The sequence below is a fragment of the Gymnogyps californianus genome, chromosome Z (genome assembly GCF_018139145.2).
Source record: "Gymnogyps californianus isolate 813 chromosome Z, ASM1813914v2, whole genome shotgun sequence".
NCBI classification, from domain to species: Eukaryota; Metazoa; Chordata; class Aves; order Accipitriformes; family Cathartidae; genus Gymnogyps; species Gymnogyps californianus.
In genome coordinates this window covers 33,545,626-33,562,991 of record NC_059500.1, presented here as the reverse complement: position 1 = coordinate 33,562,991, position 17,366 = coordinate 33,545,626, and the positions used below count along the sequence as shown (strand labels likewise).

General features: G+C 36.8%; 1 protein-coding gene across 2 annotated transcripts in view; it reads right to left on the bottom strand.

The window, feature by feature from the left end:
- Positions 1–5,053: 5,053 nt before the first annotated feature.
- PRRC1 (proline rich coiled-coil 1) overlaps positions 5,054–17,366 on the bottom strand; it is a 31,742-nt gene continuing 19,429 nt past the window's right edge. For both annotated transcript variants that reach the window (XM_050912838.1, XM_050912837.1), the window contains exons 6-9: positions 14,419–14,582; positions 12,942–13,045; positions 10,226–10,328; positions 5,054–6,602 (exon numbers count right to left, since the gene is read on the bottom strand). In XM_050912838.1, the coding sequence (XP_050768795.1) occupies positions 6,393–6,602; positions 10,226–10,328; positions 12,942–13,045; positions 14,419–14,582 (581 nt within the window). In that variant the 3' untranslated portion in view covers positions 5,054–6,392. The remainder of the gene's footprint in view (positions 6,603–10,225; positions 10,329–12,941; positions 13,046–14,418; positions 14,583–17,366) is intronic.

The window sequence follows — 17,366 nt, the reverse complement described above, 5'->3', positions numbered from 1 at the left end:
AAGGCTACTTTTACAAGTATCCTTAAGAATTTTTACTAAAATTCTCATTTTCACAGGTTTACACTTACAGTAGTTCTTCAAAAACCTCCCACTTGAAAAACACTCACTGAAAAACCTACCCTGTGCTGCATGCAAGGGTAAACATCAAAGGCAACTTGTAAACTTCATTAAACACAGATACTGAATCACAATTATGCTAAATGTCTCTACTGCAAGACTTGCATGTATGTGTTGGTGCTCTTCTAAAGCTGGCCAAAATCAGCAAGAGCAGACACATGCAAGTTATTCCATATTCCCATCTGACTTCTCAACTACCCTCTACCATCTCCTGCATCCAGGGCATTAAATAAAATACAATTAAGCTGCTGTACCTTCTCCTCCACTCCTCACTAGACATTCCTGCTTCTCTGGTACTCTCCTGATTGCTTTCACATCCTTTCATACTTATTCTTTTCTTTGCCCTCTGCTGCCATTGCTCACTATCTTGCCCAAATTGAGTAGGTGTCTAAAAAAGAAGACTGGTATTGGAAGGCATTTCTAAAAACCTTTTCTTAAAGGAGAACATTCTGGAAAGTATATGAGCAGTCATCAAGGCTGGTTTGTTTCTGATTTTGGATCACGATGTTCCACCAAACTATATTGCTGTTTCAGCAGGCCCCACATGCCCCATCCTTTCTTCATAGATGTTTATGGCAAAATTTGAGAGGGGCGGCTGGGTAAAATTTATCAGATTATTTTCAACAAATGTGTGGGGAATTTTATAACAAGATTTTTCTAACAAAGCCATGCTGGGCTGTGATGAAAAAACTGAGGCGAGGCCCAGAGCAGTAACTTTTCAACTCAGCCTAGCTGCAGCCAAAACACAGTGTGAGAGCAGCTCCAGGTAACTTCAGCTGATCGTAAGTAGAGAGAGCTTATTCTGCTAGGAAATCTGCAGGGGCAGAAACGTCCACCAACCGGGCTGTGACACCTTAAGCCACTACCGCTGCTTGTAAAGTCAATGTCTGACTAAGGTCACAGAATAAGAGCTGGGACAACTATATACTTTCTAAGGCAAAAAGCTATTCAGACTACTGACTCTGTGCAAATGAAGTCCGGAAAAAAAGTTTCGTCTGAGCAAAGCAGTTTTTGCACACTTAAACTTCCAGCCCTTCTCTACTGATAACCCAGTCACACTCTGCTTCAAAATCCTCATTTGTGACATCATGCCTAAAGTTCATGTATCTAATCTTACAGAGAGTGCATGCCAGTGTATTTGTTCTAGAAAGTACTTACACAGATTAAGGAGTTGAAAAGAACAAGTAATAGTTACTTGCTCTTATTCATGGCTGCTGTATCTTCAATGAAATCAAATCAATTGCAACAGGACTGAATTTGACCCTGGCATGTATTTGCAGCATACACCTCATTTTAACCTTTGCTATTCTGTATTGTATATTCTTAGCGCAGGGCACCATAACAAGATAAAGGTGGAAATGCAGCACACACAGCCACACTTTTGCCACCTGTACCTTGACACAACTAGCAAGTGTTTTGAAAAAGCAGTGCCAGGAGTTTCGTCGCAGAGTATCAACCAGTCCCAAAGTACCCAGAGCCCAAATACATCCCTGTGTTTTTCCTTCTGTTGTCATCTGCACTAACTAGAATAAAATCAGCACATGTAAGCTCATCTCTGCTGCCACTCCATGCATACTTTGTTTCACAGGTACACGTGTAACTGCTAGGCACTCATTCCTCTTTTTGAGGATACTACTACTAAGACAAGTATCTGGCTTCTTTTTGCAAAGCTTTCAGCTTGAACCTCTGTTGGATAACTTTTAAGCAGGCTACAGGTATTTAAAAAAATATGGAGTATCTTTTTTTTGGTACAGAATGGATATACCAACTATGGGACCAGAATATTGGGAAAAAGAGATCAAACAAGCCTAAATATTTCACTCTCTCCTAAACACTCATTTTTGAACCAGACAGGCAGGCAAACTGAGTGCTTGCCACAAGCCTCTGAGAATCTTCCTTTCTCAGTTCCGGCCTCCCAGCTTTCCAGGCACACAATCAGGTCCAACTCTCACAATTCATTCATTCTGCTCCTGGGAACCTCTCAGCCCATTAAAGTTTTCAGCCTCATCACTGCAAGGGAATATTTATGGAGATATTCCTTAGCTGAGCCATCCTTTTACATTTGCTGCTTAGTTTCTTTAAACATTATCATCTTGTGGGGGGTTACTTTCTGTGAAGTTGGACAAAACAGGCAGAGTACATTTATTAAAAAATAATCAGAATTTCCTAAGCCCAATGATAATAAAAACTACCCAAAACTCCTACTATAGATGGGAAAGCTTGATAGTGGCCACTAGGAGTAACTTGTCACAGAAAGCATGTGTGACACAGAGTGCCTTTCTAACAGGATGGCTGTTGACATATGAGGTTTTTTCCCCTTCAAGAAAACCAATTAGAATAAAAAGGCTGGAAAAATATCTTTAGCTTCTCTCTGATCTACTAAAATCTCACTTACAGAAATGAAGAAAAATCCTTTAACTGACTCTTAGAGCTGGCATCACATACACATCATAAAGGAACTTCAGAGGCTTCTACACTGGCGAGCAGGTGCTAGCTCTCATTTCTTTAAAAAACTTCATTAAGTCCTGAAACTATTTTTCAGCCTCAGAATAAAAATCCAATATTCTTCCTATATATAAAATCCTTGTGCTGATTTTTCTGAAGACTGATCCATCTCTTTAGTCTATACAGATCCTCTGAAGTTCAACCTGAATTTATCACAGCTCTGCTAAATACTACTTCCCACAGCAACTAAAATCCTGCCATTGTGTGATGCACAAGTGACTTAGAGAGTCACTACCTTAACGTGTACAAAGCAGCGCATTTAAACACTTAGCATGAGAGGGGCTGCACAAAAGTGTTGCTGCTTAGGGTACCAGGCAATAGCAGAGCTAATGAGCTATCTCCAACATTTTAAAGCCTCTGCCTCAGTTTAAAGATCACGTAGGTCTGCTTCAATTTAATGCAAACTGGAAGAATTTCGCTGCATCTATCTGAAAGACTCTTTAAAACATGGTAGTATAATGGACAAGTATATATTTTGGCATGCACACAGGCATGTAAAGGTTTTTAATCAGGACATCTTTGTCAGAGTCATGAAATAGTGACTAGGCAGTGCTGAGAAGCACTGGTGCAATCATCTGTCGCATGCCAGCCCCGAGGAACTGAACTGACCACATGCTGGCAGTGAATGAAATTACACTATCATTATAAAGATGCGCAGCAAAAACAATCAGTGCCACCAACACCATAGCAGAGCACGCAGTTATTACTACATTTTGGCTTACCTACAGATGCAGACCATATCTCACAGTCTGGCCTTCTGCTCCCTGCTGATTACGGTGCTTTTACATTTGACTGCAGTGAGGCAGGAGCTACAATAGAAGCGGGTCAGGTCAAATTATGTTCTTTTCACAATGTTATTTATCAACGTGTATTTCCTTGCTGAGGCAAGTACCTCCAAAACATCATGAGAGTACTGAACAAGCCCATGGTTATGGAAAAATTGCTTTCCGTACCACTTGCTACAAAAGATATAGTAAACAAAACAACTAGAATAGCAATTCCAAATGCAGAAATAAAACACGGCAATTAATACAGCTGGTCTCCCTTCCTTCTGGATGTATCCCCAGGACCATTTTCAGCAATCCTCAATATCCTCCATCTTCAAATGTGGGAGCTTTCCTGATCTTTTGTTTATGACACTCATATTTGAACAAACTTATCCATTCACAAAAGCAGCAGAAATGGCTTCTGCAGCTGTATCTACAGTGAAGACTAGCAGTTGAGAGTTGTCTTGACATGTCCAAATGTGTTCCAATATCTGCTTTTCTAAGTTGATTTCAATATAAATTTAACACAGGATGTCAGTGTCCTACTTGTTGAGCTTCGTCTCCTATTATTGCCCACAACATGACCCAGCAGATGGTAAAAAGCTGAATGTTATCTTAACTTGCTCCAGAATTCATCCATGCCAACTGCAACTCAGACCCTGAAAAGGGCCTTCCCTCAGATAGGAAGTAATTTCAAATTTTATTAGCTTTCCAGAGCATACTGCAGACATTTTTTCTTTCCTTGGCCTCTCAGGGAAGAAGCTGAGCTCCTGGCTTTTATGTGAGGATGTTATTTTTTTATACATAAACAAGCAGCGCTCAGTAAAGGGTGGAAAATAATTGAAAGTTATCAAGTTGAGCCATTTTAATTCTTGGGTGAGCAGTCAAAACTACATCAAAAGACCTTCATCGAGCCAGAGATTTTGAATGAAGAAAGACCGTTTCCCCTGACCACGTCATATCCCAGCACCCAATCACGAGGAGAAAGTACACAGAGAGAAGAACGGGCAGTCGCTCTCATTTTGGCATAAAGAAAGTAAATTTCTACAGGAGAACAGAGACCTAAAAATTCTCTAAGGCAGGCCAGGGCAGCCTTGGAGTATGTCACATTAGCAGCCTCATAAGACAGCTGGAATGCTGGGCCAACGTCACCACAATGAAGCAGGTGCTGCAAAATCAGAAGCCGCTTTCTGCCTCCACATCACCTCTGAAAAACAGTGAAGGCCAGGGCCAGGAAAGGGAGAAAGAAAATGGAAATTCCTCTTTAGTTTTAATTTTAATTCATGTCAGGGCACATAAACCTACTGATGATTTCATGTCCTCTTCCTTTGCATCATGGAGGATGCTGTAAGCAGAGGATAAAAGGGCAGCATTCAACATATTATACACTGCAAACTGAAATTACAATAAAAGCAAAGACTTCTTTACTGAACAATGACAAACAAAGTCCCTGTATAATCCTTTTAGTTTATGATACAAAGAAGTGCTCCCAACGAGAGACCTCAAGACTGCAAGAGTCAGGTTCTGTTTGTTTTGGTTTTCTTCAGACAAGATAAGCATTTAAGTATGTGCCAAAATTGTAACTTGACCATGTAAATATAACTTCAATAAACAGATGTTCATCAGCTATATTAAAAAATAAACCTTTAAAATAGATAAAATCCTCTAGGAAAAACATTTATTCAACTAATTTACAGAGTAAGCCAATTAAGGCAAAATATATTACTTAGAAATAGGCTTTCACTGGGTACAAATATGAGCTGGCTTAACAGCATATTGTATATAAAAATGTCCTTTGAAAGAACCTAAGAAAGGTAAAGGCAGAGCAATATAAGCTGAAAAACTGCTTCTTTAAGGCAAACAAAAAGTATTTTTTTATTCTTTGTTTCTTAAAAAAAGTATTATTACCAAAATATTTTCTCCACAATTACTTCCATATTTCTAAACAAAGATTTAAGATTGTGTGAGCATGGATAGAAGGCATTTATAGCCTGAAAAAAATCAGACACCACTGAAGACTTATATGAGAAACAGTGAGCTCATGACATCAAGAAGGCATTTAAGACTTAAGACTTAAAAATGTTTAGAAAACCCAGGATAGCAAAGCAAGTGATACACATCTTGCCATTTTCCACATCAAATTGCTGACAACCATAACTTGACAGAAGAAATTACATAATTCCATATAAAATATGAAGTTTGGAAGCACTGTAGTAAATTATGTTGTTGAAACTGCTGAGATAATTTCATGCGTATGTGGTACCTGATCTAAAACCCACTGAAGCAACTTGAAATTTATCTAGTGTTTTAATTGGACATGAATTTCATTACTGGTACATAAAAAGAAAAAAGATGCAGCATGGAAAATGATATTTCAAAATTATTTAGCAATGACTTCAAATAATGGGGCATAGATTTGTGCTCTTCTTCAGCAGCTCACTGTTATGTGTTGTAAAAACTACTCAGCATCACTCCTGAGAACTTATACACAGACACTAAACCTATGAGGTGTTAAGTACCACGTAAGCACAGGCCCCAAGAAAACATCTAATACACAAGGTAGTCTCTCTGGATTGAAATGCATATATAACATACATGTTATGCTGCCAACTTGTTTATATTACTAATATAATAGAAATAGCTAAACAATGAAGCCCTTCTTTAAAATAGTATACTAACCAAAATATCTCAGCAAATGTCTAGTAAGGTGTCAAATAATAGCACATTCCACTTTACAAACTGTAATGCTATTTGTCCCAGTTATAAATATATGTTTGTTCTGACTTCCTGTTTTGTGAATCGTATTGGAAATCATATAGTAGTTAAAAATTGCAATTGCTCATTTCCCCTATTGGAAATCACCTTCACTTCTTAAAAAGTAAAATACAGTTTACAGTTAGATTACAAATCTGTGTTGTATCCACTTAGAATTAGAATATGTAGCTTTCACTTCAATTCTAGAATCAAAACCAGTATTCCTTAGTGTCATGGATCAGCCTTCTTTCAAACAGTGCTGGGTGGTAAGTGTTGTTTGTACATTCCTGCTAGAGCCTTAGCTGCACTGTAGATCATCTGTCGACGTGACATGCCAGTGAATACCATGTGCCAATCAGTCCTGTTGACGTTCAGTATACTCTTCTCAAGTACTTCGCCCACGGTCACCAACAGGCCTGACCATCTCAGATTGTAGTCCTGAGGAGTGAGACTCTTAGCCTGTGTAACATTTTGAGAAGTGATTATTGAAAGAGTTTGAAATGAGTAGTTTTGTTTCTATCTTCACCATTACCAACTTTCCTAAGTAATCATTCTTATATCAATAGGACTACATGGCAAATTAAAGGGTATCAGAATCCAAATTTCAAACTGCCCCATAATTTGCCTAGCCAATTCTACTTTTTGGATTTGTATGTATCATGATCCAAATGACATCTGAACAGTATAAAACTAAAATATGATGCTTAAGAGAGTAAAGACATTCTGCCATTACCAGGAAGTAGTTTTCTCTTTTAAAGTAGCCCATAGATGGAATCAATAATGATACATATTTATACAGTGACTCTTATGCTCCAAAGGTTTTAAAAACGGTTAAAATGTCGCCCTGAAGCAGGCAAGTAGCCAAATACAAGAACAAAGCTGAGCCTGGAAGAAATGGAGGACTGAGCTATTTGCATGAGATCACAGAGGGATTACCTACTGTAACTCCCTGAAGTTGGAAGCAGAAGGGAAACAGTGGGGGAAGTATCACTGCGTTTATCTGGTCTGATGCTCATCCTAGGCAACCACCTCTAGCCACTGTCACATACAACCAAGGGTAGAAGACTTTTAGCCTCAGTAAGACTGTTCTTAGTATTACTCAGTTCTTCACAGCATTGCACATTGGGCCCAATTCTTCATACAGATTTTGACAAATATTAGTCTGTTTCCAGTGCATGTACAGCAGATCATAGTTCATTAGTGCGTTCCAGCCTTCCTAAAACAACTGTCTCGCAACAATAACAGCATATGTAAGTTTGTTAGAATATGCAATCTGCTCTAATATTGAAATAACTTGTTATTATCAAGGGATACATAAAAGGCAGATTCCTTAAGCAAAGGAACAGGAAATTGTCCTTATTAGTCAGAACATATTGGCAGTAAGATCCAAATGAGAGTGCATTTAGCTGCAAGTAGGGACTGAATCTCTGATTATGATATCTCCATTATGATCCACAATTGCACATAACTTCATAAATTAATTATTTGGTATTTTTACTGCTAAAAATCAGTAAACTTCAAATAAAATAAAAAAAACAACCTTGCAGTAGTTTCCCATCATGGTTGCAATTTCTGGCTCAGCAAAAAACAAGATGACACCTGGTCTCTTAACAGAAAAAGGTTCTCAAAACAAGCCCTCAAATCCACCTTTTTACCTCCTCAAATCAAGTAATATTTAGAGTTATGAACAGCCATGAGTCTCATATTATGCGCTCAGAAAACTCTATGCCATTGGTAGAGACATTAACAATAGAGTATCTATTCTATACAGACAGTTTTACCACATTTCCGTTACACAGAACAATAAAACACATAGCTAGCAAGAATTTTGAGGAACATAATTGCTTTTAATGTTGCCTGTATTAAATCTTTTGTACTGTGAATAACAAAATACATTGCCTGTCCAACACATATTTCTTCTCTGTTCTTAGTCTGAAATACAACTATACAATTGCTGATTTTTTTTCCTGTTGTAATCTAGATTTTACTTAAAAATATTGGACTGGATTTATACAAACATATGTTTCTTGCATACAAGAGAAGAGAGAAACCCACTCTGATTCTAGAAGAGGCATAAAGGGAACAAAGGTAACAACTGGTGCACGTACACAATCGAAAGCGCGATGATTCACCACCACACATTATGTGTAAGTTAACTGAAATATATAATAGCAAGACTAGGAAAAATTTAACTCTGAAGGTATGAAACAAAGCTATGTTTTGCTGTTGATGTATATACAAGAACACTTTTCTTTAAATAGGAGAGTAGAATTCAATCTAATTCAAGTTTAAAGGCTTACAGTTCCACTGAATCCGTACTATAACCAAGCTATACACTAAATGGGTTGCATAAAAGTTAAAAAAAGAATGTTTTCTGCTACTACAAAGGAAACACTACTTTTCAAAGTTACAAAGTATGTTTACCGAAAAGAAAAAAAATACTCAAAAAGTTAAGCTATTAACTAGTTTTTAAATGACAAAATAGAGAATATTCTGTGAAACAAAAATTAGACACCTATTGTGTTTTATGTTTAAAAAAAATGTTTAGTTCATATCAATGCTCCATAGAGAATGTGACACAAGTAGTAACTTCACATTGCTGTGCCTATTTTCATAGCATCATAGAATGGTTTGGGTTGGAAGGTACCTTTAAAGATTATCTAGTCAATGAAGTTGTATCTGCTTAATTAATATATTTTTCCTGTAGCTTCATGTCTTTCTCTATTCTTTTTGAAAAGCATTCTGGAAAACTACAGAGAGACAGAGCAATATTTCTCTTTTTGCCACTCATCAGCTTTTCAAAGTTGTAAGAACTCTGAAAAATAAGAACTAAAACCAATCCCACAAATGTTCACTCTATTGGAATTGGTATTACAAAAAAAAAAAAAAAAAAAAAATTTACAGTTACTATTTGTTTTCTCAAAACAACCCCCTAGGGATCAAACCCCAAACAGTTTTGTTTTGAAATTCTTCATGGAAACATTTATTTAAAAAGACTTTTCAGACCAGAGTTAACTACTGTATGACTCATATCTACTGTCAGGCAAGATTCACTGACTGGAGTTTGGAGTAATTCCCAGTGTGTGCCCAAAGAAATGTAAACAATCTCATGAAAAACTTCTAGTGGTGATATTTAAGAACTGCACTGTACTGCATTATTCTCAATGGGATGAACCATGATATTTCCAAATTTAAATATTTCAATTTCAGGAATTTTACATCCTTGTCAGAATAGCACAGTCAGAAGAGGAAATCAGTCTTGCCTTTTAGGTGAGAGTCTATATGTTCATGGTGGAATTAAGTGCAAGCACAGATCTGAAGAAGGGGTATCCTTTATTTATTTATTAGGAATGAGTTTTCGGAATACTAATCAGTACAGTATGCTGTCTGTTTGCTTTTAATTACTGTCTGTTTGCTATTAATTAACAACATAAATACCGAGGCTTTATGAGCTTTATTAAAAATCGAGCGGTAGGATCTCGATTTATAAACTTGTGCCTAAAGGAAGTGTAAGCTACTTCACTGAATTGCTAACATGTACATGTGTGCACGCAGACACTTCACTATTACACAGTTTTGTTGGCATTAGATGAAACTCCAATACATATGTGAAGTAAGTTAAGGAAAGGAAACCAAGCCTTCGGATGGATAAGAGTGCTTACTGCACTTCCCTGGTGCAATTGCTTAGTGCGTTACTTAAGCTGCAAAGACCTCCTTCTGCACCCGAGGAAGAATCCTTTTTGAGTGAGTACTTCTTTGCAGTTAATTTGGTTAAGACTTCCTCCTGGTTAACTTCTTCTTGGAATATTTCTTCTTTGTTAATAGAAAAGTAAAACTAGCGCTTCCAAGTGCCATGTATTGCAGAATGAGACTCTTGATCAAGAATTGCTTTGCCACAAATGCTTAAAGATTTTTAGGTAATACATAAACATGATTCTAAAAGAGTTTTTATCCTCATTTCATAAATTAAAACATTCAAGTGGAGCAACTGTCAGTAAGAACTGACATCATAAATGAAATTAAAACTGAAGTCTTATGTCTCAACTGTTAATCCAACATTGGTAAGAAAACTGAAAACTCACCTGCTGAACGTATTGCAAAGGCACTGGTGTTGCTTGGGTAAAAGCTTCCAGATGAATTCCATGAATTGGATCCTCAATAATCAGACATCCAATGTCAAACCACCTGCAATGACGTGCAAGTTACTTTATTTTTGAGTACTGAGTATCACTCAATTGAAAAACAACATGTTAGTAGTTCAGTTATGACCATTTTACAAACTCTACTACAAATGTAGTAATAATGTAATAATGAGTTTCATCAAAGTGTTCTAGTATTTTTCAAGTAAAATTATATATATATAAAATTATAGTGCATCTGTATGCATGTAAAATACATAATATACATAAAAATATATAAAATACATGAAACTTGCAGATCAAAGAAACAAAGAAAGCTGGTGGGGTGGGCGTGTGTGCAGATACATTCTTTTGGCCACATTCATTATGCCACAGTTTTCATTCAATCTTTGAAAGTATGCTTCTGATTAAGATAACCTTCCCTAACAATTAAAAAAAATAATCTATTTATCATTCATGTTCTATATTCAGAAGTTTTTTTGGTATGTCTAATCCTATAACAATAATTTAAATGATTTACTCAGAGAAACACTTCTGCACCTTTCAGAAAAGATGGTGCCTGCTGTAGCAGACACAGTAAAGGCTACTAAAGCAGTACCTGAAACGGTTCCCTATCTAGCTTGCAAAAACACTAAATCATTTCTCCCTATCAACAAACTAACAACACTGACATGATCCAAATAAAACCAAGGGCAATGCGTCATCAGTACCTCACTGTATTCAATTCCTATAACAGTTTTACAGTTGAGTTGCCACATGAGAAACACTCCAGGGAAAGCACCCACACAAAATCAAGGCCAAGAATCATGAAAGATTTAAAAAGGAAAATATTATTGTAGTTGTTGTTTCATATATATTATATACATGTCTACATATAATTTGTATTTTATTCTTTGAAGTGTGGTAAGCAAGGATGTAAAAAAAGAAATGCAAGACTCCAATTTTAAGAAACGACTTGCTGGGACACATAAGCTTCATGTTAAGAGTTTAGGGGAGCAAGACAGGAAGAAGTACTTCACTTGCATCATCTTCGTAGTGGGGAACAGAGCACTGCAATGCTCTGTGATAGAGGACTAGCTCACTTGCAACTGTGAAAGACTGTTGAGAAAGCTTCATGGTTAAAGATAACTTGCTCCCAATTAATAACGGAATTAGAGTCTAAAAGGTGAAATACACATTAAAGAGTTCGCAACCTTTTCTGCAAATAGTGCTCAGGACATGCAGCTGAAGGGGAAGTAATGTCCTTCAGCTGTCTGATGAACGACTGAGAAGTTTAGCTGTGAGCAGTGACTGATCTGTTAAGTGTTAGGTGCAGAGCTCTTAGTATTGGTGGGTGGTTACTTGGAAACTCCTCTCCTTTGGACATGCGTAAGTACGGTAAACAATATCAGCAAAATACTGACTGCATCCCCCATATTAGAACTGTAACACCACAATGCTCACTTCAGAATAATAATTAATCAATTACTAGCACCATGACCTATCATTTCACTGCAGAAAAAAACAAGGGTCAAAAACAGTTCAAATGCTTTTTGTAACACCATGCAAGGAAGCTTTCAACGTTGCCTACTGAATAAAAATGAAAGCATGCATTAAGTTATTCTTTGTTTCTACTGTAACTAATATCGAAGATCAAGGCGTTCTTGGGGCCTGTAATGTGTGGACAGAAGAGCTAGCATTCCTTTCAGTAACACTGCAGTCCTGGGTGAGCTCTCTCATGTTGACTACTTTAAGCAACATTTTCAGATTTAGGAATGAGTAAATTCAAAGGACAAGAACAGCAATTACTTTGAAACAGAGATCTCATTGTCATAGTTAGTCCTTTGTGGAAATACGATGAAACATCTAAATCAGACTAGATGGAAATAAATACTAAACAAAAATGAAAATACTTCCTAATTCTATTTACTGTAGGAAATTCACCATCCATCTTCCACTCAGAATACTAAATGTGCCTTTAAAAATGGAGTAAGAGTGGAGTATGTGTCAAAAAATAAATCAAAGCCCGTCACATGAACAAAAAGGCAAACAATAGAATAAAACTATTTAAGTTTGCATTAAGAAAAACATGACATTGTCCTTAATGTTTTGGAAATTAATTATAAAGCTACTTCAGGAACTGTCTGTCAAAAAGCATGTTACAAAATCAAGTTGTATTGTATTTGAAAACACCATTGTTCTGTCTGTGCAGTGCAAATTAAAAGTAGTAAGTACATTCTCAGTGAAAGGAAAACTGATAATATATTATCTGATAAAATCATATTACTACAAATGCCAGAACATCTCCCAATATAATTTCTGAACCAAATACAATTTCAGAGAAAGAGAAGAGAGAGTGCACACACAAGAGTGAGCAAACTACTAGCCAAATTCCAACTTTTACAGCTCCTTAATTTTGTCAGTTCAGTATAACTTCATTGTGGTTTTAGATCGTGAATCTTGAAAAACCTGACAAGGATTTTGTATATTGAAATCTCAAGATGTGTGCACAAAAAGCTGAACATCGTCACCAAAATCAAGTCTGCCAAAGCAATACTGAAGACAGACTCTCTCCTTTCTTCTGCTCAGAGTGATACTGCCAGCAACTCTTTATAGGCCCCTTTGAGTCAACAAAGAATATTGCCTCCCCCCCGCCCCGGGATATATTTAAAGTTCTCACTTGTCAGGAAGCAATTCCTCAATGAAGTTTTCTACTGATACAGCAGGCTGTTTTTCATGTATTACTCCTGTCCGACGCAAGCTGTCTATCCTTTCTTGGGCTCCCTAAATGGTAACATAAGCTGTTAGAGAACATTCTCTTTGAATCACAACATAGTCCAATGCTTACAGATGAATGCAAAAAGAACTCTAGAACATACTTTTCAAGTTAAACAGAAAATATGACAGATTTTGAAAAATGACTCTTATTTCAATGTTAGAAAAACAAAAAACTAAATTCATGAAAAGCCATAATGGAATCCCAAACAGTAACAAAAACTATGATAAAACTAATTAAATATTTTTAGTTTGTTATTTTTCCATGAAAAAGACCTAGGTTAGCATGCAAAGAATTCCTAACCTGTAACTGTGCCAAGTTTCACTATTAGTTAAAGCATCAATATACGTTTCTGTTACTCACACTGACATTTTTGCAGCTTAAGATTTGTTGGGTTTAGATCCTTTAAGAGCTTTGGAGCAACTTTGTAAGACCAAGGGAGAGAACCTCTTTGTTGTGGTACCTATCCAGCTAAGATGTAGGTATCATTCACTCCAAACCTGTTGTCACTCTGAAGTTGTAATAGAAATACTACTACTACTACTACTGTTTAGCAGTAGCTAAACAGATAAAAGAACATATACATTATCCTCCTTTACCTCAATATAAAATTGTATCAGCTAATATATTGCTATGAGGATAGGCTTTACTCAACTGTGAACACTGCCACAGCAGTTAGGAGAAAATACTTCCTTTTTATTGAGTAAATTATTTGCTTACATTTAAGAAACAGAATACTAAACAGTTGTTTTCAGGGTGTTTAGTTATTGGCCAAGGAGGTGGTTGCACCTAGATACACCTGATGAACATGTACATTTTAAAATCTGGTAAAACAACCTTTGCTAACCCTTCCTCTGGGCTGGCACAGCTGTTTGCAAGCCTGCACAGTGAATTCTTGCTTTTTAAACGTAACATAGCTCTGTTCAGGAAGATCCCTGACAAGTGTTGATCAAACTATCTTTGATCTACAGAATTAGTGGGGAGACAACTCAGTCTCAAAGAGACGCTTTTAATTTCTAACATTCCCAACATGGTGTGCTAGTAATAGACTAAGAAGAAATGCCTGATATACTTTGAAACTACAGTAATATCACAATGCATGCTAGATGTGATGACAATCAATGACAGTATAAGAAAACTGACATAAATATTCTTCATTTGCTGTGAATGTGTTTGCAAAAAAACTCAAAAAACTATTTAAACAACTATTTAAACTGATCTAATGATCCAGATGGCAATAAAAAAAAAAAAAAAAAAGGAAATGTTTACCTATCCCACAAATCGACCTTCCCTTTATGGAAAATCAGATTCTTCTGGGTGAATGTTTCCACGCTCTCTCTTTGCTTGGGAGATACTTCAGTACTGTTATGTATCAACTTACTTTTAAACCTGCAGCATAGCCCACAGGCTGGGGTGCGATGTTAGACTGTGCAGCCTCTCCAGTAACAACAGCCATTCCAAAGACTTCTTGAAAGGCATCTCGAATTGCTGCGACTTTTACCTCTTTATTAGAGGTAACCACTATGTCCAGTTCTCCCCCAGTTTCTGTAAAATACATATATATATATGCATATATTTTTCCTCAGTCCCATTATAAGCTAGTTCAAATACATTCTACATCTTAAGAGTATGCTTCAGTTGGTCTTCTCTTTCTCATGCACTGTACAAAAGTTCTTTCAAGAAGCAGAAGTAACTCAAGTTAGGAAGTAAAAGTTAGATGAATAGCTAAGTGATTCACGGATGAAAGACAGACAACAGGAACTGACCGTTGTTCAGCACCTGAAAAAAAGCATACCACTCATTTAAGATGACAATTCATGGATTTAGGAGAATAACTCAGACATCCATTTCTAAGGATGTTTTGGTGTTCCAGGAAGTGGTAAGGAATGTTGGAGTGACACACAAATTCCTCCTTATGAAAGGGACCAAGAACAGAGACGCAGTTCATAAAATCCAGTGAACAGCTGTCAAATTACATAAGCTTTAAAAGAAAGGCTCACATTACTTTCTAGTTGTCCTTGGACTGTGAATTTCAGTGTCATTTTATTGCCTGTCTGCCTCCCTACAACTTTATCCTGGTTTTAGACATTAAATATCTATGGAACCAAAAAGTTGTAAGTATTTCTGAATTATTTCCATATGGCGGCATCTCCACAAAGAAGGATGAGTTTTCACTAAGCTTTTTTAGAATAAAACAAAACAGTTCATGAATTAAAAGGAATCTAAAACTACTACAAAAGATTGATGAGCTCAATTATACATCACATCTGTCTTTATCACAGCTGGATTATTTTTATTGTCAAACTTAATTTATGCAAAACCATCTCATAAAAATTGTCCATGCTGTGACAAGCTTTCTTAAGAACAGCTTAAACTTTTTTCAAACATGGAATATGACATCAGAGAAAGTTGCATAAGTAAACTGCATCAGCAAGTGTAAAGGACAAATTAATGGACAAACATGTCCACAAGCAAGCACTAAAAGTAATAGGTATGCACATGCCTGATGTCATCCGTAGTCCAATGGCTGTGGATGACGGAGGAGTACAACGAGAAAGGACTTTAGAAGTCACTAGATCTACTGTCATTTGCCATAGGGCATCTCCTGTTGCTTCTGCTGAAGACAGAATACTGAGCTAAATGAACCACTGGACTGGAGCATCTCTTCTATGAGGAAAGACTGACAGAGCTGGGAATGTCCAGCCTGGAGAAGAAAAAGCTCAGGGGGATCTTACTGATGTGTACAAATATCTGAAAGGAGGCTGCAAAGAGGATGGAGCTGGGTTCTTTCCAGTGGTGCCCACTGACAGGACCAGAGGCAATGGGCACAAACTGAAACACAGGAGGTTCCTCCTGAACATCCGGAAAAACTTTTTTACTGTCTGGGTGACTGAGCTCTGGCACAGGTTGCCCAGAGAGGTGGTAGCGTCTCCATCCTGGGAGATACTCAAAAGCTGCCTTGACGCAGTCCTGAGCAACTGGCTCTAGGTGGCCCTGCTGAAGGAGGGGGGTTGGACAAGATGACCTCCAGAGGTCTATTCCAACCTACACCACTTTGTGATTCTGTGATCCAGCAGAGCATTTCTTATGACAACAGCAGCAAACTAGTGAAGAAACAGCTTTTTAACCTGTCATTTCCCAGGCCCACTGACTGTAAAAAAACATGTTAAACTACCTCTTAAAAGAAAAAAGAACAGAGCCCAGTGGTTTTGCTTCTAAACACTAACGCTCCACCTAATTACACATGCTGACAAAGTCTGTGGTATTTATCCTGATGTAAGAAAAATTCCTCCATTGATAACGATAAGCCTGAAGCTTAAATTTTAAAGAAAAGAACAATTCATTCTTGGGCTTGTATTACTTAGCAGACCTCAGTTACAGGAAACATAAAAAGAAGATCTTTCTATGAAGAATTGCCACAGATATGCCAGAACAGTAGTAAAACACTATTTGTTTTTTAGGCTATTTTTTAACTTTTTATTTATCAGTTGCTTTACTGAATGGAATTGGGTGTACACATCACTGAATTTCGGGCAATTGTTTTAAACACTGGGTAACAACAGGACTAAAAAATTATTGAGAGTATCTTTTTTCATTGATTCCTTCTTGATAGAAATCAAGTTAACTTAAGTAAACAAGTGCCTAAAATTGACCGGAGGCTTTTGCTGAAGTTAGCCTTGTTTGAGTGCCCAGGGATAGAAAAACTGTTAAAGAGTGTTTAATGCAACTAAAAACTAACCCATAACATACCTAGTAAATTACTGCATAATAACTTAAGAATGGTAACTGTGCCCCATGTTTGTGTACTGCAGCAGCAGAATACAGATTATGTTCTTTTGTATTAAGGATCATCATACATCAAAAGCGTATCTTTATTCATCACAGATACTACAGAAGGGAAACAAAGATATTACATACATTAAAATAAACAATTTGTGACAAGATCTGTCACACACTATGGTAATATGGAAATATTAAAACCTAAAATATAAGAATTAGATAACCCTGGTAAATTCAGAAACACACTGTCAAATTAAGTTAAACTGTGACACCTGAACATGAAATTTCATTGTACCTTGTGTATTATAAACTGAAATGACAGTTCCACAAGATTCCCTGTCATCTTTTGCTATAAAAGCATTGATGTTTATGCTTATGAGGTGACCATTTCCTGTGCAGACAGAGATTTTGTATTCCAGGTGCTTGCCTCAGATGACATCTTCACAATGTGCCAATGAAAACAGCTCTTTTCAAGAAAGAGATTACAGAAATACTATTTGCTCACACACCAAAAAAAAAATTTCAACCACCTCATGCAGAAGCTTTGGT